This window comes from Mobula hypostoma, chromosome 5 (assembly GCF_963921235.1).
Source record: "Mobula hypostoma chromosome 5, sMobHyp1.1, whole genome shotgun sequence".
NCBI lineage: Eukaryota > Metazoa > Chordata > Chondrichthyes > Myliobatiformes > Myliobatidae > Mobula > Mobula hypostoma.
Window position 1 is genome coordinate 10,395,289 of NC_086101.1, and position 24,025 is coordinate 10,419,313.

Below are 24,025 nucleotides of genomic sequence, written 5' to 3' on the forward strand. Positions count from 1 at the left end.
TCCTATATCGTTGGTACCTATGTGCACCACGACCACTGGCTGTTCACCCTCCCACTCCAGAATGTCCTGCAGCCGCTCAGAGACGTCCTTGACCCTTACACCAGGGAGGCAACATACCCTCTTGGAGTCTCGTTTGCGGCCGCAGAAACGCCTGTCTATTCCCCTTACAATCGAATCCCCTATCACTATAGCTCTCCCATTCCTTTCTGTTCCCTCCTGTGCCGCAGAGCCACCCATGTGCCATGAACTCAGCTGCTGCTGTCTTCCCCTGATGAGACATCTCCCCCAACAGTATATCTGTTTAGGAGGGAGATGACCTCAGGGGACTCCTGCACTTCCTGCCAATTGCTACGCTGTTTAGTGGCCACCCATTCCCTTTCTGCCTGTGTAGCCTTTACCTGTGGTGTGGCCAACTCACTGAACGTGCTATTCTCGACTTTCTCAGCATCGCGGATGCTCCAGTATGAATCCAATCGCAGCTCCAGCCGCTCAATGCGGTCTGCCAGAAGCTGCAGCTGGACACATTTCCTGCACACATAGTCGTCAGGGACACTGGAAGTATCCCTGATTTCCCTCATGCTGTAGGAGGAACAAACCATGGGGCCGATCTCAGCTGTCATGACCTCCCGAATACGCTACAGCCTCGCCGCCTTCCTTGCTTCAAATAAAATACCGCTGCAGATCGTTCTCCTTTTAAAGGAACTTACCTGGCCTTACCTCACTGTGAGTGAAGCTCGTCCTCAGCCTCTGCTCGCCGAAGCCCCTCGAGACAAAGCCTTCCTACTCTGTCTCTCTCTACTCCGTCGCCCGCTCCGTCAAACTGCTCTCTTTTAAATACTCCCGCTGCCTCACAGACCGACTTGCACGCGTTTGCGCAGTCATGTCCCGATCAACTGCCGAGAAAAATCAGGAGTTCCATCCTGTTCCGTTTTGTAAATCTATCAAAGTCCATAAAACATGCTAGTTATCAAAGGATCTAGTGCTTTTGTGGCTTAAATGATGAATAAATTCTCCACATATGAGAGAACAGGAATCCTATACTTCCTGACAGCACCTCAGCAATATTTCCCAACTACAATTCCCATTGGTCTTGCCAGCACTGGTCAGAGTGTTGTTGAATCTTCGGGAATAACTGGTTTAAACATGTACAGGAACAATATTTTTACTAATATGACACTGTGATGATTGTACCTTTATATTATTGAACATCATAGTGTTCTGGAGTATGTAAATACATTTTGCTAATCTAATTATGAAAATCTTGACAATAATTTCCCTATTTTAATACAAGTTTGTTGGTTAGAAATGTTCCCTACATTTCTAAAGTGAGGTGGGGGCTCAGTGATGAACCTGGTGCTCCTTTGCCCAGTAACTTGTTCCTACCTTGTGTGGAGAGGCCAAGGGCATTTTTTCTCAGGTTATTGGGAGTGGGGTTGGTGAACATTGGTGCTGAGGACAGTGAGGGAGGGAATGCTCACAGCTTCCATCAAATGACAGGAATAACATCTCTCTCTCTCTCTCCGCCCCCCCTCAGTCCACCACTACCCTACTCCCCCTCCCGACAACCCCTCTCCCAGCTTGTCAGCCTCTCGACTCTTCTGCTGAGATGAAAGTGATTCACTGCACTCTGCTGTTACTGAACGAGATTCTCATCTCACTCCAAGGTAATTACCACAAAATCTTGTTTAATTATGTTTCTTTATCTCACAGAGTAGACACATGGAATCAGAAGATAAAGTGTTTTATATTTAGTAACTTATGAAATTGTTCACTCTATTTAACTGCAATGAATGAATGTCCCATTCCTATCCTTGAAAGTGAGATTATAGATGTCTGTAATTACAAAAACGTTTTCAAGAGCTTCTTATTTGGTGAAAAACTATAAATTGCTGACTTTTATATGTATTAATTTGTGAGATAGATGAAATGTATGAGAGTATTAAGTTTAGTTTTTGGTGTGTACCTAATCAAACCCCCACAATCACATCAGCTACAACTCCCATGAATCACAGGAAAACCATTAAACATGTAGACACACGCACGCATATGCGCGCAGACACAGACGGACAATTCTGCAGATGCTGAAAATCCAGAGTAACTCAGCAAATGCTGGAGGAGTTCTGACAGGTCAGGCAGCATCTATGGAGAAGAATTAGAAGTCACTGTTCTGGGCTGAGACCCTTCATCGGGACTCCAGTGGTCCTGGATTCCTACGATTCCTTGCTGGGCCTTTCCCTTTTTACCAGCATTGCATTTGGTGGCTCAGACACACCCTGTATAGGAATCCCTTCCCCAGCAGTGTCTGAATGGTGGAACACCCTCCCCAGCAACACTGGGAGACATTCACCAGAAGTAACGGAGCAGTTCAAGGAAGCAAAACATCACCACATCCTCAAGAATAATTGATGTACCAATCTTGTAAGTTGAGAAAGCAAAGAGTGTTTTGCACCAGCAATATTTGTGAAGCTGAGTCATCATTAGGCTCTGTGCCAAGGTCATGACATATAAATGATATGATGTGTGTAAGGGAATGTCAAACAGGCCGTGAATGGCAAGTTAGGAACATCTTGTTCAAATGCCCTTCACTGTGAAATCTGCACATTTTGGGCTCTGTGCACCCGAAAGTCGACCTTCCATCCAAAAGCTTTTCCTCAGTGCACTCTGCCTTTAGAGAACATTGCAGGTTTTCACAAATAAAAATGGTGAAGGCATCTTATGTTTAAGAAACGTCAAAACAACCCCTTTATTGTACTCCAAGCCCTGAACACAATGCATGGTTAAAAAACTTAATGTAATTAAGTCAGATCAGCGTTTAATATGAAGCTCCAACTCAGTGTCTGTGGTTGTTAATTATATATGTTTTCACTGATTACATTACCATATAACCCCCCATACTTCACTAAAACCGGCATTGTGACCCTGTCCGGAGTTTGGACGAGCTGCCCAGCTCAGGTTCTGTGTTCCATGGGAGGAGGGACAGCAGGTGCCTCGGCTCCTCCAGAGGAGTGTTGACACACTCATGGTCACGTTGTGATGCCAGGTGCCTGGTAGCGGAATCCTCCACATCCTGGTGGGTTGGATTAAGGTGATCTACTGAAATATGTTCAGGTTTACCCCTCTTATCTGTGATAAAAGTCTTTTCTCCCCATTCCAAAATGTGGAATGGGTCGTTGTTAGGGGTCTAAGGGGATGTTGGTGTGCATCACGTCGGATGAAAACAAACGAGGTGGAATGTAGGTGGAATGGAAGCCAAGTGTGCTGTGCACCATGACGGGAGGTGGGAATAGGTGAAAAGGAATTGAATTTACTGAAGAGGGTGGCACGTTTTGAATGGTCGACAAGGCAGTCACGGTGTCAGGAATGAAATCACCTGGGTCTCGTAATGGCTGCCCTTATACCAACAGCCATGGATGACTGCAGGTCCTCTTGGAGCTGTTCTGAGCCTCAGGAGGACCCACACGAGATGATTATGCCAAGACCCATAGGTCAGGGAAGCCCTCAGAGCAGCCTTTGAGGAACGGTGAAACCACTCACATAGGCCATTGGGGTGTGGGGGTACTCTGTGGTGGGAGGAACCATTTCTGCTAGATTCCAGGGTGTGTTGGTTACTTGTCATCAGGAACTTGCATCTGCCTAATTCTGGTGTATATCTCCAAACAATTAATCACAGAGGAAAATTGTCATGCAGATATTTACAGCAGCCTTTCTCAAACTTTTTCCCTGGAAGAACTATTGAAATAATTTTTAGATCTCAGGGAACCCCTGCATCAAAATTATATCTGCAGCTCATGGTACATTAGTGTGATCAGTAGGCTGTAGATATAATAATTCAAAAATAATTGTCAATGCTCTTTTGAATAGAGGATGTATTTTTAGCTGGCCTTTCTTGAAAAGGAAACATAGTTAAGCTCAGCTAACCTTTCTTGGAATTAATCTCTTTCTTTCCCTTCCATGAATTTTAAAAACTCATAAGGCAAACAAAATAAATTTTTCAATACTGGGTCGAACTTGAGATAAGCACACATGGATTTCACCTTCAGCTGAAATGAGATGATTTTTATCCTTGCTCTTGTTGCTTGTTCAGCAAAAAAAAGCTTGCTCACACGTGTAAGAAGTTGAAATCTGCAGCAAAATGTTCATTGCTTTCCAATGGCAAGATACTCTTCTTCTATAGAAATCCAGAATTTATCCAGGGTCAGGTCATTAAATCTAATCCTGAGTGCATGATCAGAGTGCAGCTCACAAAGTTCTTCCTCTTCCTTCAAAGTCAGGCTCTCAGACTGAGCAGAAGATTCAGAGAAAGATTCCCTCAACAAGTCATACACTTGAGTTGAGGGTGGCTAATGTAACCCCACTTTTTAAAAAAGGAGGGAGAGAGAAACCGGGGAATTATAGGCCAGTTAGCCTAACGTCGGTGGTGGGGAAACTGCTGGAGTCAGTTATCAAGGATGTGATAACAGCACATTTGGAAAGCAGAGAAATGATCGGACAAAGTCAGCATGGATTTGTGAAAGGAAAATCATGTCTGACGAATCTCATAGAATTTTTTGAGGATGTAACTAGTAGAGTGGATAGGGGAGAACCAGTGGATGTGGTATATTTGGATTTTCAAAAGGCTTTTGACAAGGTCCCACACAGGAGATTAGTGTGCAAACTTAAAGCACACGGTATTGGGGGTAAGGTATTGGTGTGGGTGGAGAATTGGTTAGCAGACAGGAAGCAAAGAGTGGGAATAAACGGGACCTTTTCAAAATGGCAGGCGGTGACTAGTGGGGTACCGCAAGGCTCAGTGCTGGGACCCCAGTTGTTTACAATATATATTAATGACTTGGATGAGGGAATTAAATGCAGCATCTCCAAGTTTGCGGATGACACGAAGCTGGGCAGCAGTGTTAGCAGTGAGGAGGATGCTAAGAGGATGCAGGGTGACTTGGATAGGTTGGGTGAGTGGGCAAACTCATGGCAGATGCAATTTAATGTGGATAAATGTGAAGTTATCCACTTTGGTGGCAAAAATAGGAAAACAGATTATTATCTGAATGGTGGCCGATTAGGAAAAGGGGAGGTGCAACGAGACCTGGGTGTCATTATACACCAGTCATTGAAAGTGGGCATGCAGGTACAGCAGGCGGTGAAAAAGGCGAACGGTATGCTGGCATTTATAGCGAGAGGATTCGAGTACAGGAGCAGGGAGGTACTACTGCAGTTGTACAAGGCCTTGGTGAGACCACACCTGGAGTATCGTGTGCAGTTTTGGTCCCCTAATCTGAGGAAAGACATCTTTGCCATAGAGGGAGTACAAAGAAGGTTCACCAGATTGATTCCTGGGATGGCAGGTCTTTCATATGAAGAAAGACTGGATGAACTGGGCTTGTACTCGTTGGAATTTAGAAGATTGAGGGGGGATCTGATTGAAACGTATAAGATCCGAAAGGGATTGGGCAGGCTAGATGCGGGAAGATTGTTCCCGATGTTGGGGAGTTCCAGAACGAGGGGTCACAGTTTGAGGATAGAGGGGAAGCCTTTTAGGACCGAGATTAGGAAAAACTTCTTCACACAGAGAGTGGTGAATCTGTGGAATTCTCTGCCACAGCAAACTGTTGAGGCCAGTTCATTGGCTATGTTTAAGAGGGAGTTAGATATGGCCCTTGTGGCTACAGGGGTCGGGTGTATGGAGGGAAGGCTGGGTTCTGAGTTGGATGATCAGCCATGATCATAATAAATGGCAGTGCAGGCTCGAAGGGCCGAATGGCCTACTCCTGCACCTATTTTCTATGTTTCTATGTTTCTATGAAAGGGAGGAAAAATACTGTTCAGTTTTGTTTTGCAGTTCTTCCAGGTGACTTTCATTTAGAGTCGAGACTTTCTGATACCCTTCCTCACTCTCAAGCCCAAACAGCTGTGGAAACTTTTCAATATTTCCTTTTGCAACATGATTTTTTCAAAGATTCAGTATCCTTTTAAATCCAAGAATCTTGTCATTTGAAGTCAAAACGTTTTCTCCAGGAAATTCAGAAACTTGTTCAACTAGTTCATATGATGAAAAATGTTTGTTAAGTAGGCTACTTTCTGCATTAGGGTTTTATTTCTCTTTGGCATGATGCCAAGTGTGATAGAAACATAGAAAATCTACTGCAGAATACAGGACCTTCACCCCACGATGCTGTGCCGAACATACTTACTTTAGAAATTACCAAGGGCTACCTGTAGCCCTCTATTTTCTTAAGCTCCATGTACTTATCCAGGAGTCTCTTAAAAGACCCAGTCATATCAGCCTCCACCACTATTGCCGGCAGCCCATTCCTCGCATTCACCACTCTCTGCGTTAAAAACTTACCCCTGACATCTCCTCTGTACCTCCTTCCAAGCACCTTAAACCTGTGCCCTCTTGTGTTTGCCGTTTCAGCCCAGGGAAAAAGCCTCTGACTATCTCCATGATCAATGCCTCTCATCATCTTACACACCTCTGTCAGGTCATCTCTCATCCTCTGTTGTTCCAAGGCCAAAAGGCCAGGTTCACACAACCTATTCTCATGAGGCCTGCTCCCAAATCCAGGCAACATCCTTATAAATCTCCTCTGCACCCTTTCGACAGTTTCCACATCCTTCCTGTAGTGAGGTGACCAGAAATGAGCACAGTACTCCAAATGGGGTCTGACCAGGGTCCTATATAGCTGTAACGTTACCCCTCAGCTCTTAAACTCAATCCCATGGTTGATGAAGGTCAATGCACCGTATACCTTCTTAACCACACAGTCATCCTGCACAGCAGCTTTGAGTGTCCTATGGATGGGGTCCCCAAGATCCCTCTGATCCTCCACACTGCCAAGAGTCTTACCATTAATACTATATTCTTTTGTCACATTTGACTAGACCAAATGAACCACCTCACACTTATCTGGGTAAATCTCCATCTTCCACTTCTCAGCCCAGTTTTGTATCCTATCGATGTCCCAATGTAACCTCTGACAGCCCTCCACACTATCCACAACACCTCCAACCTTTGTGTCATCAAGTTTGATTGGGAGTAGTGATGGAGCCTCTCGACGCCAGGAGAGATATTTGATTGGGAGTAGTGATGAAGCCTCAGCTTTTTGCAGTTTATTTAAAAAAAATATGACGACTGGACAATGTCTATATAAAATTGCTACTTCAGCCCTCAAATTTTGGTCTATGAGCACTTGGAATGCATTAAACTTTCTGCAACAAATTTTTTGTTGTAATTTGGGTTTTTCTGTCCAGCTTGGGCCTGGTAGAAGGGTCAGAGCCATCTCTATTTCCTGAGGAGACTGAGGTCCTTTAACATCTGCCGGACGATGCTGAGGATGTTCTACGAGTCTGTGGTGACCAGTGCGATCATGTTTGCTGTTGTGTGCTGGGGCAGCAGGCTGAGGGTAGCAGACACCAACAGAATCAACAAACTCATCCGTAAGGCCAGTGATGTTATGGGGATGGAACTGGACTCTCTCACAGTGGTGTCTGAAAAGAGGATGCGGTCTAAGTTGCATGCCATCTTGGTCAATGTCTCCCATCCACTACATAATGTACTGGGTGGGCAGAGGAGTACATTCAGCCAGAGGCTCGTTCCACCAAGATGCAGCACAGAGCGTCATAGGAAGTCAATCCTGCCTGTGACCATCAAACTTTACAACTCCTCCCTTGGAGGGTGAGACACCCTGAGCCGATAGGCTGGTCCTGGATTATTTCATAATTTACTGGCATAATTTACATATTACTATTTAACTAATTATGGTTCTATTACTATTTATTATTTATGGTGCAACTGTAACGAAAACCAATTTCCCCCGGGATCAATAAAGTATGACTATGACTATGTTGGATTTCACATACAGATTTCCGTGCTGAGTCCCACCCACACCATTACCCACCCTCCGACCTAAACCATCCCTTTCTTCATGCTTGTTGAGTGGGTTGTGGTGGGGTAGCTGTGGGATGTTATTTTCCACCCTGGCGCTCTGTGGGATGCCAAACTATTTTGATGGTTGGGAGGGTGGGGTAGATGCAGGGGCAGAACCAGTATTCCATGCACCAACCACTCTCTGAGTGAAAAAAACCTTCCTCTAATATCCCGCTTGAACTTCCCACCCCTTACCTTAAAGCCATGTCCTCTTCTATTGAGCAGTGGTGCCCTGGGGAAGAGGCACTGGCTGTCCACTCTATCTATTCCTCTTAATATCTTGTATACCTCTATCATGTCTCCTCTCATCCTGCTTCTCTCCAAAGAGTAAAGCACTAGCTCCCTTAATCTCTGATCATAATGCATACTCTCTAAACCAGGCAGCATCCTGGTAAATCTCCTCCGTACCCTTTCCAATGCTTCCACATCCTTCCTATAGTGAGGCGACCAGAACTGGACATGGTACTCCAAATGTGGCCTAACCAGAGTTTTATAGAGCTGCATCATTATCTCGTGACTCTTAAACTCTATCCCTCGACTTATGAAATCTAACACTCCATAAGCTTTCTTTACCTCCCTATCTACCTGTGAGGCAACTTTCAGGGATCTGTGGACATGTACCCCCAGATCCCTTTGTTCCTCCATACTATTTGATGGTATGTATTTGTTTAAAAAGGGTTCTAAGAGTAAACCTAACAATTATTGGCCTGTGAGTTTGACGTCAGTGGTGGGTAAATTGATAGAAAGTATTCTTAGAGATGGTATATATAATTATCTGGATAGACAGGGTCTGATTAGGAACAGTCAACATGGATTTGTACATGGAAGGTCATGTTTGAAAAATATTATGGAATTTTTTGAAGAGGTTACTAGGAATGTTGACGAGGGTAAAGCGGTGGATATTGTCTATATGGACTTCAGTAAGGCCTTTGACAAGGTTCCACATGGAAGATTAGTTAGGAAGGTTCAGTCATTGGGTATTAATATTGAAGTAGTAAAATGGATTCAGCAGTGGCTGGATGGGAGACGCCAGAGAGGGGTGGTGGATAAGTGTTTGTCAGATTGGAGGCTGGTGACTAGTGGTGTGCCTCAGGGATCTGTACTGGGTCCAATATTATTTGTCATATACATTAATGATCTGGATGATGGGGTGGTAAATTGGATGAGTAAGTATGCAGATGATACTAAGGTAGGTGGAGTTGTGGATAATGAAGTAGGTTTTCAAAGCTTGTAGAGAGATTTAGGCCAGTTAGAGGAGTGTGCTGAAAGATGGCAGATGTAGTTTAATGCTGATAAATGTGAGGTGCTACAGTTTGGTAGGACTAATCAAAATAGGACATACATGGTAAATGGTAGGGCATTGAAGAATGCAGTAGAACAGAGGGATCTAGGAATAATGGAGCATAGTTCCCTGAAGGTGGAATCTCATGTGGATAGGGTGGTGAAGGAAGCTTTTGGTATGCTGGCCTTTATATCAGAGCATTGAGTATAGGAGTTGGGATGTAATGTTAAAATTGTACAAGGCATTGGTGAGGCCAAATTTGGAGTGTTGTGTACAGTTCTGGTCACCAGGCTTTTTAAGCCCAAGATCCCCTACCTCGACCTCAGTGAAAGGCAAGATCTACCTACTAAATCGTTTAGAGAAAAAACAGCTCGGATTGTACTTCCAGTTTGAGGCCTTTTATTTGGGCGAATTGTATTTGAATTACACAAAATACTTTTGTCAAACTTTCAAATTAATTCAAACAAGAAAACACTGTAACTAGCATATCAAACAGGCCATAGCTGTCTTTCTTTAAGAATATTACAATACTTCACACCTTTAATTCTAAGTTTCATTATTTAATTTTATTTCAACATGAAAAATAAATGAATAAAAATTGACTATTGCACTCAGTGTGATGACTGGGGCCGAATACTTTCTGCTTGTTCCCTGAAATTTGGCTCATAACTACAGACAGCCAGTCTGAGACAGTCTGTGAGGTGTAGGGTTGCCAGCTGTCCCGTATTTCCCCCACTAAGGTAGAACGTTCCTATGAAACCTTTCGTGCCAAAATGCTTTATGCCGAAGAAGCAATTACCATTAATTTATATGGAACAAAATTTTGAGCGTTCCCTGACCCAAAAAAATAACCTACCAAATCATACCAAATAACACATAAAACCTAAAATAACACTAATATATAGTAAAAGCAGGAATGATATGATAAATACACAGCCTATATAAAGAAATAATGAAAATTAAGCCAAAACCGATTGGTGGGGTAAAGAGAAGAAATCGGCACATACGCACATGCGCACACAGGTGCCCGCACAAGGCTTCATGGTCATGGTAGTCTTTCTCGGGATAAACACAAATATCCCGAGATTTGACTGCTAATTTTGTCCATTATTTGGGAATGAGAAAGTTGGCAATCCTAGAGAGGTGTCTGTCAGTAAGTCAGCTCCTGTACTTAGATTTAATAATTTTCATCTGTGAAAATACAATTTCAGATAGATGTTGACCCGAAGTAGGCACTGACTTTTAGTGCTATAAAACACACTACGCATTGCTCGGTCCCATCAGTAGTAATTGCCACCAGTTTATGAATGGGGATGTCATTTTCATGGACATTTTTTTAAACTCATTGTAAATATCCTCACCTCTCGTTCTTTCCTTTAATTGCAAAAGAGTGAGGACGTCCTCCTTTGTAGTAAAATCCTGGAAAGCCATTCTGACAAATACAACAAGCTGAGCTGTTTGCATTACATCCAGGGATTCGTCGAACTGTAGTGAAAAATATTCACGTCCTCTGACGGTGACTCTACCCTCCTTGTCACTGTTGCAGGGCCAACTGGTATATTATGTATTGCGGTTGTGATGCCCTTTTTGTTTTTAAAGTCATTAAAAACAGTCTCTGCGGTAATGACCATTGCTTCCTTGAATAAATCACCATCTGTAAAAGGCTTCTTGTGTTTAGCCAAAAGGTGACTTACACGAAATGATGCTTCAATATCAGCCTTATTTTGAGCAGGATGTTTTGGGAAAAACGATTGCTGGGACTTCAACCCCGATTTCAGCTCAACTTTCCAGGCACGAATTGCGCTCTTTGGGGGGTAGGTGTCTTTAAATTTCTGGTGGTTGGTGCTGTGGTGCCGCTCCAGATTCCCTCTTTTAGTCAGTGCTTGTGTTTGGTGGCACAACATACATACACACTTGTCTTTCACCAAGGTAAATAGAAATTCCTCTTCCCATTCTGGATGGAATTTGTATTTTTTCGCCTTCTTTCGTGGAGCCTCCGCCATGCTATCAGGATATCACGAGCGATTGGTGATTGCGTCGCCTCTGGTCTGAGCCGACCTTTACGTGCCGGACAGAACCTAATTAATTAGTTTGTTTATTTTGGCTTTTTTCTTAAAAATGTGCTGTGTGCATCCCGACCACCGCTGCACCCCTGCCTGCTTCACGGCCCGGAGGTCGGGGACACTGCCGTATATTGATGTTTGCGACAGTCTGTACTCTTATCTAATCTGATTGGTCACTTTGATGCAGCACAGGCTACGCTGAAAACGCAGTGCGTGGCGGCGGAGCTACACACATGCGCACTGGGCAGAAAGAACAGAACTAAACCTCCGCAACCCGGAAACAATCTCTCTTTACAAACAGCTTTTTAGCAAAAATATTGCTATATTACCATTATCCTAATTAGTATTACTTACTTTTATAATGCTCACATTACAACAGTATTTGTGTATTTATTTTTGATTTTTCTTCGGGATCTACTGGGAAAGTCTGAAAGATTGATGGGTTGGCGACCTCTAGTGTACAGTTTTGGTCACCAAATTATAGGAAAGATGTCAACAAAATAGAGAGAGTACAGAGAAGGTTTACTAGAATGTTACCTGGGATTTATCACCTAAGTTACAGAGAAAGTTTGAACAAGTTGGGTCTTTATTCTTCAGAACGTAGAAGGTTGAGGGGGGGACTTAATAGAGGTATTTAAAATTATGAGGGGGATAGATAGAGTTGACGTGGATAGGCTTTTTCCATTGAGAGTGGGGGAGATTCAAACAAGAGGACATGAGTTGAGATTTAAAGGACAAAAGTTTAGGGGTAACATGAGAGGGAACTTCTTTACTCAGAGAGTGGTAGCTGTGTGGAACGAGCTTCCAGCAGAAGTGGTTGAGGCAGGTTCGATGTTGTCATTCAAACTTGTGTCAAAACCAGTGACTAACTTACCCATTTCAATTTGGTGGTATGTTATCAAAATTGTAAGACATGCTGAGATTTTTTTTTTCATTTGAGTTCACCGTCCTGGTTGTGTTGTAGTTTGAACTGTATATTGGGTAACAAGTTCCTCATCAATATTCAACATGTGTTCTTTATCTTATCAATTATTTCTCTCCAGGTGATTTTATCCTACTTGTACCCGATGAGCCTTTTGTAGCAATTGCAGGTGAAGATGTCGTACTGGATTGTGTGATGCTCCCACCAACCTCTGCCAGCAATACGACAGTGCAGTGGCTGAAATCAGGTCTCAGCTCACCCATCCACGTGTACAGACATGGACAAGATGACCCCCTCGCCCAACACCAGGATTACAGAGGAAGGACAGAACTGTTTAAAGATGAAATTACCAAAGGAAATATTTCCCTCAGAATAAAGAACGTAAGGCCAGACAATGAAGGGCAATATACATGTTCAGTTGAAGACAGAACTGACTTCAAACAATCTACAGTTGAACTGCATGTTCACAGTGAGTATTATTGCCATTTGTACCAAGGTATAGTGGGAAGCTTTTGTTTTGCATGCCACCCAGATAGATCATTTCATTCACAAGTATATTGAGGTAGTAAAAAGAAAATAATGTGGAATATAGTGTTATTGTTGCAGAGAAATTACAGTGCAAGCAATTACACAATTAAGCAATAAGATGTGAGGGCTGCATTGAGTTAGACTGGGGCTACAAGTGTTCATATCTCAGTGTGTGAGATGTCCATTCAGGAGTTTGATAACCATGGCATAGAAACTGTCCTCGAGTCTGGTGGTTCATGTTCTTGGGGCTTTGTATCTTCTGCTCAATGGGAGAGGGGAAAAGAGAGAATGACAAGGGTGGGTGGGGTCTGTGATTCTATCGGCTGCTTTCCCAACCCAGTGGGAAGTGTGGACAGAATCAGTGGAAGAGTCTGGTTTGCATGAAGGACCAGGCTTTGTTCACAACTCTTCAGTTTCTTCTCAAACCTTAGTCACACAGACATAGAGAAGTCCAACACAAGCCCTCTGACCCATGTAGTCCATGCTGGACCATTTAAATTGCCTACCCCCATCGACTTGCACTGGGACAATGGCCCTCCACCCCCCTGCCAACCATGTACAGTACCGAACCAAACTTCTCTTCAACATTGAAATCGACCTTGCATGCTCTGCTTGTGTTGGCAGCTTGTTCCACACTCTCACGAACCTCTGAGTGAAGAAGTTTGCCCCCATGAGCCCATTAAACATTTCACCTTTCACCCTTTACTCATGAACTCTGGTTGTGGTCTCACCCAACCTCAATGGAAAAAGACTGCTGGAATTTACCCCCTCATAATATTGTATCCCACTGTCAAATCTCCTCTGAATCTTTTGCGTTCTAAGGATTAAAGTCCTAACCTATTCAATTTTTCCTTGTAACTCAGATCCCTCAGACCCGGCAACATTCTCGAAAATTTTCTCTGTACTCTTTCAAACTTATTTACATCTTTCCTGTAAGTGGGTGTCTGTACCAACAAATTATTGACCTGTATTCCCAGATTCCATTGTTCTACCGCACTCTTCAATGTCCTATCATTCACTGTGTAAGACCTATCCTGGTTGGTCCTATGAAGAGCAACACTTTGCACATGCATGTATTAAGTACCACAGACCATATTTCATTTCATTTTTCAGCTGGTCCAGATCCAGCTACAAATCATGATAGTTTTCCTCATTGTCCACGACACCCCCAGTTTTTGTGTCATCTGCAAATTTGCTGATCCGGATAACCACATTATCATCTAGATCATTGACAGAGATGACAAACAACAACGTACCCAGCACTGATCCCTCTGGCACTCCGCTAGTCACAGGACTCCAGTCAAAGAGGCAACACTCTACTACCATATATAAAGAGTAATAGAGAAGTGAGAGTAGATATCGACCTGCTGTATAATGACTCTGGAGAGGGATTATTGAGGGAAAGAGAAATGATGGATGAACTGAACAAGGATCTTGCATCAGTTTTCTCTGTGGAAGACCCCAGCAATATGCTGGATGTTTGAGACTGTTGGGGACAGAAGTGAACGAAATTGTCATTACAAGGGAGAAGGTGCTTTGGGAACATGAAAGGTCTGAAGGTAGATCAGTCCCTTGGACCTGCTGGACTACACTTGGATTCTAAAGGGTTGGGGGTTCTAAAATAGGTACAAACATAGAAACATAGAAAACCTACAGCACAATACAGACCCTTAGGCCCATAGTGCAGTACCCAACATGTGCTTACTTTAGAAATTACCTAGGGTTCCCCATAGCCCTCTAATTTTCAAAGTTCCATGTACCTATCCAAGAGTCTCTTAAAAGAACCTATCGTATCCACCTCCACAACCGTTGCCGGCAGCCCATTCCTCGCACTCACCACTCTCTGCATAAAATAACTTACCCCTAACATCTCCTCCATACCTACTTCCAAGCTAAATTGTGCCCTCTCGTGTTCGCCAATTTAGTCCTGGGAGAAAGGCTCTGACTATCCACATGATCGATGCCTCTCATCATCTTATACACCTCTATCAGGTCACCTCTCATCCTCCGTTGCTCCAAGGACAAAAGACTGAGTTCACTCAACCTAAGGCCTGCTCCCCAATACAGGCAACGTATTGATAAATCTCCTCTGCACCTTTTCTATAGTTTCCACATCCTTCCTGTAGTGAGGTCACTAGAACTGAGCAGTACTCCAAGTGGGGTCTGACCAGGGTCCTATAAAGCTGTAACATTACCTCTCGGCTCTTAAACTCAATCCCACAGTTGATGAAGGCCAATACACCATATGCCGCCTTAACCACAGAGTCAACCTGCGCAGCAGCTTTGAGTGTCCAGTGGACTCGGACCCCAAAATCCCTCTGATCCTCCACACGGCCAAGAGTCTTACCATTAATATGATATTCTGCCATCATATTTGACCTACCAAAATGAACCACCTCACACTTATCTTGGTTGAACTCCATCTGCCACTTCTCAGCCCAGGTTTGTATCCAATTGATGTCCCGGTGTAACCTTTGACAGCCTTCCACACTATCCACAACATGCCCAATCTTTGTGTCATCAGCAAATATACTAACCCATCCCTCCACTTCCACATCCAGGTCATTTATAAAAATCACGAAGAGTAGTGGTCCCAAAATAGATCCCTGAGGCACACCACTGGTCATCGACCTCCATGCAGAATATGACCCATCTACAACCACTCTTCGCCTTCTGTGGGCAAGCCAATTCTGGATTCACAAAGCAATGTCCACTTGGATCCCATTCCTCCTTACTTTCTCAATAAGCCTTGCATGGGGTACCTTATCAAATGCCTTGCTAAAATCCTTATACACTACACCTGCAGTTCCACCTTCATCAATGTGCTTAGTCACATCCTCAAAAAATTCAGTCAGGCTCGTAAGACATGACCTGCCTTTGACAAAGCCATGCTGACAATTCCTAATCATATTATGCCTCTCCAAATGTTCATAAATCCTGCCTCTCAAGATCTTCTCCATCAGTTTAACAACCACTGAAGTAAGACTCACTGGTCTATAATTTCCTGGGCTATCTCTACTTCCTTTCTTGAATAAGGGAACATCATCTGCAACCTTCCAATCCTCTGGAACCTCTCCTGTCCTCATTGATGATGCAAAGATCTTCGCCAAAGGCTCAGCAGTCTCCTCCCTCGCTTCCCACAGTAGCCTGGGGTATATCCCGTCCGGTCTCTGTGACTTATCTAATTTGATGCTTTCCAAATACTCCAGCACATCCCCTTGCAAGTGCCAAGATCGTTTTCCATAGTGAATACTGAAGTAACGTATTCATTAAGTACCTCTGCTATCTCCTGTGGTTCCATATACACTTTTCCACTGTCACACTTGATTGGTCCTATTCTCTCACATCTTATCCTCTTGCTCTTGACATATTGTAGAATGACTGGGGTATTTCTTAATCCTGTCCGCCAAGGCCTTCTCATGGCCCCTTCTGGCTTAATTTCATTCTTAAGCTCCTTCCTGCTCACCTTATAATCTTATAGATCTCTATCATTACCTTGTTTTTAAAACCTTTTGTAAGCTCTTCTTTTCTTCTTGACTAGATTTACAACAGCCTACCATCCTTTCCCTGTCTCATTGAAATGTAACTATGCTGAACTCCATGTAAATATCCCCGAATATTTGCCCCATTTCTTCCGTATGTTTCCCTGAGAACATCTGTTTCCAATTTATACTTCCAAGTTCCTGCCTGATAGCCTTATATTTCACCTTACTCCAATTAACTGTTTCCCCAACTTGTCTATTCCTATCCCTCTCCAATGCTGTGGTAAAGGAGATAGAATTGTGAACACTATCTCCAAAATGCTCTCCCACTGAGAGACATGGCACCTGACCAGGTTCATTTCCCAATACCAGGTCAAGTATAGCTTCTCCTCTTGTCGACTTATCTACATAATGTGTCAAAAACTTGCCAGAACACACCTAACAAACTCCACCCCATCTAAACCCCTCACTCGAGGGGGCCACTCAATATCTGGGAAATAAAAATCTTCCACCACAACAATCCTGTTATTGTTACACCTTTCCAGAATCTGTCTCCCTATCTGCTCCTCGATGGCCCTGTTACAATTGGGTGGTCTATAAAAACACGCAGTAGAGTTTTTAAACCCATCCTGTTCCTAACGTCCACCCACAGAGACCCCATAGACAACTCCTCCATGTCTTCCTCCTTTTCTGCAGCCGTGACACTATCTCTGATCAACAGTGCCATGCCCCCACCTCTTTTGCCTTCCTCCCTGTCCTTTCTGAAACATCTAAAGCCTGGCACTTGAAGTAGCCATTCCTGCCCCTGCACCATCCAAGTCTCTATAATGGCCACAACACCATAGCTCCAAGTGCTGATCCACGCTCTAAGCTCATCCGCTTTGTTCATATTACTCCTGGCATTAAAATAGACACAACTCAAACCATCGGTCTGAGCGCATCCCTTCTCTATCACCTGCCTATCCTCCCTCTCGCACTGTCTCCAAGCTTTCTCTATTTGTGAGCCAACCTCTCTTTCCTCCGTTACTTCAGTTACTCCGTTACCCAGCAATTCTAGTTTAAACTCTCCCCAATAGCCTTAGCAAACCTCTCTGCCAGGATATTGGTCCCCCTCGGTTTCAAGTGCAACCCGTCCTTTTTGTGCAGATCACACCTGCCCCAAAAGAGGTCCCAATGATCCAGAAGTCTGAATCCCTGCCCCCTGCTCCAATCCCTCAGCCATGCATTTATCCTCCACTTCATTCCATTCCTGTACTCACTGTCACGTGGCACAGACAGTAATCCCGAGATTACTACCTTTGAGGTCCTGCTTCTCAACTTCCTTCCTAACTCCCTGTGGTCTGTTTCCAGGACCTCCTCCCTTTTCCTACCTATGTTGTTGACATCAATATGTACCATGACCTCTGGCTGTTCTCCTTCCTACTTCAGGATATTGTGAACACGATGAGAAACTTCCGGTATCTTGGCACCTGGGAGGCAAACTACAATCGCTTACTCATTCTTCCTTCAGTTAGTCCTCACGAAGGGTCTCGGCCTGAAACGTTGACTGTACCTCTTCCTAGAGATGCTGCCTGGCCTGCTGCATTCACCAGCAACTTTGATGTGTGTTGCTGGCAAACTACAATCATGTTTCTTTCCTGCATCAACAGAATCACCTGTTTGACCCCCTAATTATAGAGTCCCCTATCACTGCTGCCATCCTCTTCCTTTCCCTATCCTTCTGAGCCACAGGGCCAGACTCTGTTGCTTCCCCCAGGTAGGCCATTCACCCCAACAGTACTCAAGCAGGAGTACTTATTGTGAAGGCAGACAGCCACTGGGGTACTCTCTAGCATCTGCTTCTTGCCCTTCCCTCTCCTGACTGTTACCCACTTATCTGTCTCCCCAAGCCCTGGGGTGACTACTTGCCTATAGCTCCTCTCTATCACTTCCTCACTCTCCCTGATCAGACGAAGGTCATCGAGCTGCATCCTCAGTTCCCTAATGTGGTCCCTAAGGAGCTGCAGCTCGACGCACCTGGTGCAGATGTGGCCGTCCGGGAGGCTGGGAGTCTCCAGGACCTGCCACATCTGACACTGAGCACAGAAAACAAGGGGGAGGTTTGGAACAGGAAGGGAGCAATCCCTCTATTCGGAGCATTCTATAGACCCTCCAAAAAGCAACAAAGACACTGGGGAACAGATCAGGAGGCAGACTTTTAAAAGGTGCAAACATAGCAGGGTTGTTGTCATGTGAACTTTAATTTGCTTAACATTGATTGGCACCTGCTTCATGCAAGAGGATTAGATGAGATGGAATTTGTTCGGTGTGTCCAGGATGGATTGGTGCACAGTCTGTAAACAGGCTGACTAGAGATTCACACTGCGGAGGGAGCTCAGTGAATTTGGTTGAATGTTGAGATGAAGGGCACAGAACAGGCTCCTTGGCCAACAACATCAGTGCCAACCAAAATGCCTTTCTTTCCTTTTGCATCTTTTTATTAATTTTCCAAAGTTATAAACAGAATAACGATGTTGATACAGAGAGATTGGAATAATCTTATTGTTAATAAGCATATTCATAAAAAGATTTCCGATAACACAGGTATAATAGACTTCAAAACTCATGATGTAATTAATCATAGAGAAAAAAGAAATAAAAAGAAAAGAATACAAAGAAACCCGCCCCCCCCAATAAAACAAAAAAAACTAAATACTAAACACAAAAAAGCAAACGGAGCAAAACAAGGCTACACCATTATCTTAAATCAAACACATTCAATAATGTCGTCAACTCCACTCCTCTATTCATATATTTTAAGTTAACAAGAAGGATTCAGAAAGGTCAAATTACATCATATGAAAATGTTGAATAAAGGCTTTACAAGTCTCTTCAAGGTTAACTGAAGGATCAAAAATGTCACTTCTAATTTTTTCTAAATTTAAACATAATATAGTTTGGGAAAACCATTGAAATGTAGTAGGAGGATTGGTCTCCTTTCAGTTCAAGAAACTGGATCTTCTGGCCATTAAAGTAACAAACGCAATCATCCAACAGGCTGAAGAGGATAAAAATCTATGTTCTACCATTGGCAATCCAAAAATTGCCGTAATAGGATGGGGTTGTAAATCAAAACACAGAACTGTTGAGATAATATCAAAAATATCTTTCCAAAATTTTTCCAAAAGAGGACAGGTCCAAAACATATGAGTTAAAGAAGCCACCTCAGAGTGACATCTGTCACAAATAGGGTTTATAGAGGAACAAAAATGGGCTAATTTATCTTTAGACATATGGGCCCTATTCACTACTTTAAATTGTATTAGTGTATGTTTAGCACGTATAGAGGAAGTACTGACTAATTGAAAAATATTATCCCATTTCTCTATAGGTAGGCAAAGTTGAAGGTCCCTTTCCCATTCATTTTTAATTTTATCAGATATACCTGGCTGTAATTTCATAATTATATCATAGATAGATGCTATTAATCCCTTCTGAAGAGGAATTAAACCTAAAATTTTATCGATGATATCAGTAGGGTATGAGGTTGGGAAGATAGGCAGCATGGTATTTAAAAAATTTCTTATTTGTAAATATCTAAAAAAATGGGATCTCGGCAAATCAAGTTTCTGAGATAACGGTTCAAAAGACATGAAACAGTTATCCTGAAATAAGTCACAAAAACATGTTATACCTTTCGTTTTCCATATCAAAAAGGCTTGGTCCATAACCGAGGGTTGAAAAAAAATTAGATATAATAGGGCTTGATAATATAAATTTGTTCAAACCAAAAAAATTACGAAATTGAAACCATATTCGTAATGTATGTTGACTTATTGGATTAACCATTTGTTTATTCAATTTAGATAATACAAAAGGAAGTGAAGTTCCTAAAATGGAAGCCAAAGAGAACCCTTGTACAGAGTAGCCTTCAAGGTTTACCCAATGTGGACTTGGAATTATATTCCAATCTTGTGTCCAAAATATTAAATATCAAATATTAATTGCCCAATAATAGAATCTTCGATTAGGCAGTGCTAAACCACCATCTTTCTTGGACTTCTGTAAATATTTTTTTACTTAATCTGGGATTTTTCTTCTGCCATATATTATTAGATTAGATTAGATTAGATTATGAGGACACGCAGTCCCCTTTTATTGTCAGTTAGTAATGCATGCATTAAGAAATGATACAATGTTTTTCCAGAATGATATCACGAAAACACATGACAAACCGACTTAAGATCTAACAAAAACCACATAATTATAACACATAGTTACAACAGTGTAAAGCAATACAGTAATTTGATAAGAACAGACCATGGCACAGTAAAAGTCTGAAAGTCTCTCGAAAGTCCCATCATCTCACACAGACGGTGAACCTCCAGCGCTGCCAACTTGCCGATGCAGCATCCTGGAAGCATCCGACCACAGTCTGACTCCGAGTCCGTCCGAAAACTCCAAGCCTCCGACCACCTCTTCAACACTGAGCACCGAGCATCATCTCTGCCGAGCGCTTCGACCCGGCCCCAGCAACAGGCGATACGCAAAGCTGAGGATTTGGGGCCTTCATCTTTGGAGATTCTCGATCGCACAGTAGTAGCGGCAGCGAAGCAGGCATTTCAGAAGTTTCTCCAGATGTTCCTCTGTGCTTCTCACGGCTGTCCCCATCAAATCCGGATTGTGCACGGCATCCTACTTCAGAAATACGATATTCATTCGAAACGGCTGCGCCATCTTCTGCTCCTTCCATAAGAGGAAATTTTAGAATGGATAGTATCAAAAAAGGATTTAGGAATAAAAATTGGTATCACTTGGAATAAATGTAAGAATTTAGGTAAAATAGTCATTTTAATTGCGTTAATTTGACCAATCAGTGATAGAGACAATGGGGACCACTTCGTAATCAGTTGTTTAAACTGACTAATTAACGGTAAAAGGTTGAACTTGAATAAATCCTGATGTCTCTTAGTCATTTTAACTCCCAAATAAGTAAAATAGTCATTTAAATATGCAGGTTCCCATTTATAGATTTTCTCCATTCAGAGTGATTACTGACTATTTTACTTATTTAGGAGTTAAAATACCTAATACAACTAATTCCATGTAACTGCATGTGACTCATATCCCCCCATTCCCTGCTTGTTCTTTTTCCTGTCTGAATATATTTTAGACATTTCATTTGTACCCACTCCTCTCAGTTACCTTGTGACACATTCCAGACAATTTCCTCCTTCGCCCTAATACTATGTCCTCTCATACTAGAGATTTCCACTGGAGGAGAAAGCTCTGACTAGCTAGCCTATGTATGCCTATCATATTTAAAACACTGTACTTCAATCAGGATGCCCGTCGGCCTCCAACACTCCAGAGGAAACAATTTATTTGTCTTTGTGCTGCAGTTAAAACTCTAAGACAACATTCTGTTAAACCAGTTCTGCACTCTCTCCTCCACTGCCCCCACATACCTTCTGTAATGTGGAACACAGAATATTCCAGTTGTGACCTGACTAAAGTTTTGTGCTGCTGCAACATGACTTCCAGGCTTTTCTGATCGACGTCCCAACGGGTGAAGGCAACGGTGCTGTAAGCACCTTTATCACCCTATTTACCTGTGTTGCCACTTTCAGGGTGCTATGAACTTGCACCATAAGATTGCTCTGTATATCAATGCTTTTGAAAACATGGAATAGTACAGACTAGGAATGAGTTTTTTTTTTACTCTCAATGTCTATGCCGAATTAAGCTAATCCCTTCCACCTGTACATGATCCACATCCTTTCATTCCCTGCACATTCATATGTCTATCTGAAAGTCTCTTGGATGCCACTGTCATAACTGCTTCCAACACTCTACCTAGCAGCCTGTTTCAGTCACATGCTGCTCTCTGTGTTAAAAAAAAATAATGCCCTGCATATCCCTTTAAACTTTTTGCTCTCACTATTTGACGTTTCTACTGAGAGGACAAGATTCTGACTGCCTTCCTTATCTATGCCTCTCATAACTTTTTAAACCTCTGTCAGGCGACCCTCCAGCCTATGATCCTCCAGAGAAAGCAATCCAAGTTTGTCTAACCTCTCGTTATAGCTCATACCTTCCAATCCAGGCAATAGGTACATTTTATGTCAAAGAAATGTATACAATATACATCATGAAATTCTTTTTCTTCACAAACATCCACAAATACAGAGGAGTGCCCCAAAGAATGAATGACAGTTAAATGTTAGAATCCCAAAGACCCCCCAGCTCCCCTCCCACGCATAAGCAGCAGCAAAGAAGTTATCATCCCCCTCTCCCATCAGCAAAGAAGCATCAGCAACCCCACCGGGCACTCAAGCGTGCAGCGAAGTATCAATAAAGACACAAACATGCAGTACCCCACAGACTACTTGTTCACCCGGTATTCAACACACCACAGGTTCTCCCTCTCCTGAATAAGGAAAAAAAGAGATGTCCCCATTTCACAGCGAGGGGGGGAGATATAACAAAACAACTCGCCGATTTATAGTATTAAAAGTCTGTTGCATCGCTTTTTCTGAGCTCTGTGCCCAAAGAACTTGGGTCTCTGGGCAGACGCAGCCAGCTCACTGCTTTCGATCTTCCATCTCCCACAACGTACCAGGTGGCAGCACCAACTTCAAGTCCGCCCGCTTCCAGAGCCATGAAAATCCGGCACCTTGAAGGCATACTAGTCTTCTCGGCTGCGTCCTTGGCATATCTCTCTCCTCTCCTTGTAGCTCATACCTTCTACTCCAGGCAGCGGCCTGGTACACCTCTTCCAAATCCTCTCCAAAGACACTATATCCTTCCTGGAATGGGGCAGGCAGAATTGCACATCAAATTCCAAGTACTGCCGAGACAAAGTTTTATAGACCTTCTTCTTCTTCTTCTGACTTTAATGGCAGTTGGCAATCCAACTTAAAGGTGCATTCCGGCCGCCAACTGGACTTGTGTGTGGTGTAGACAGTTGGGAAATAAAACCCCTTAGTTCTTTATCAAATGAGAACTAAATTACCCCAAAGAGCCCTATTGTTTGTAAATAATGAAAGAAAATATTGTGAATTAAATTCAATTCAATTCCATAACTTAGTAAGGTTTTTAAATGAAAATTATCAACCCCTGAAGCTGGTAGTGCAGCCTGAATTTGCTTTCTTTCAACCTTATATGCTTCACATTGTGAAAGAATATGTTAACTGTTTCATAATGATAAAACCTACACATCCCAGAGTGATGTTTTCTAACAAGATACACGGAAGAATTAAGCATAGTATGCCCAATTCTAAGTCAAGTCAATATAATTCCTTCCCTTCTTGTTTTACCCCTTTCTCCCATCAATCCAACAGTGTTGTGTGTTCTGTATTTATAACTTATGCCCATTATCCCATGTCTTGCCATAATCCCCTAATTCTTAACCCCATCAACCCCTTAGCTTCTGATTTGCTAAGTGGAAGGTCGATATCCACAGATGAAATTTTAACAGCTTTTTTGGCCAAACAATCAATCCCCTCATTCCCCTCAACACCTCTGTGTGCAGGGACCCATAAGCAGAAGACATGTAGACCAATGCCTTGAATATGAAATAACGTTTGAAGAGCTTCCAGCAGTAACTGTGACCTACTGCTGGAATAAGCTGTTTTAAGAAAAAGAATCTGTACAAATTATAACTTGGCGAGGATAAATTTCCTCCACCCACTCTCAGCCCAAAATGATGGCTACTGATTGTACTGTATATACAGATAAATGGTTAGAGAGATGTTTCTTTATTGTTCCCTGTAATTCAGGCACAAAAACAGCCACACCAGAATTCCCTGTTAGATTATCTTTTGATCCATCAGTAAAAATGGTGAACAT

At 42.9% G+C, this 24,025-nt stretch overlaps 1 protein-coding gene across 1 annotated transcript in view; it reads left to right on the forward strand.

Annotated features, from left to right (window-relative positions):
* The window catches only part of LOC134346574 (butyrophilin subfamily 3 member A1-like), a 141,840-nt gene that overhangs the window by 14,734 nt on the left and 103,081 nt on the right, over positions 1-24,025 (forward strand). The window contains exons 2-3 of the mRNA XM_063047991.1: positions 1,535-1,664; positions 12,307-12,654. Coding sequence (XP_062904061.1) covers positions 1,607-1,664; positions 12,307-12,654 — 406 coding nt within the window. The 5' untranslated portion in view covers positions 1,535-1,606. The remainder of the gene's footprint in view (positions 1-1,534; positions 1,665-12,306; positions 12,655-24,025) is intronic.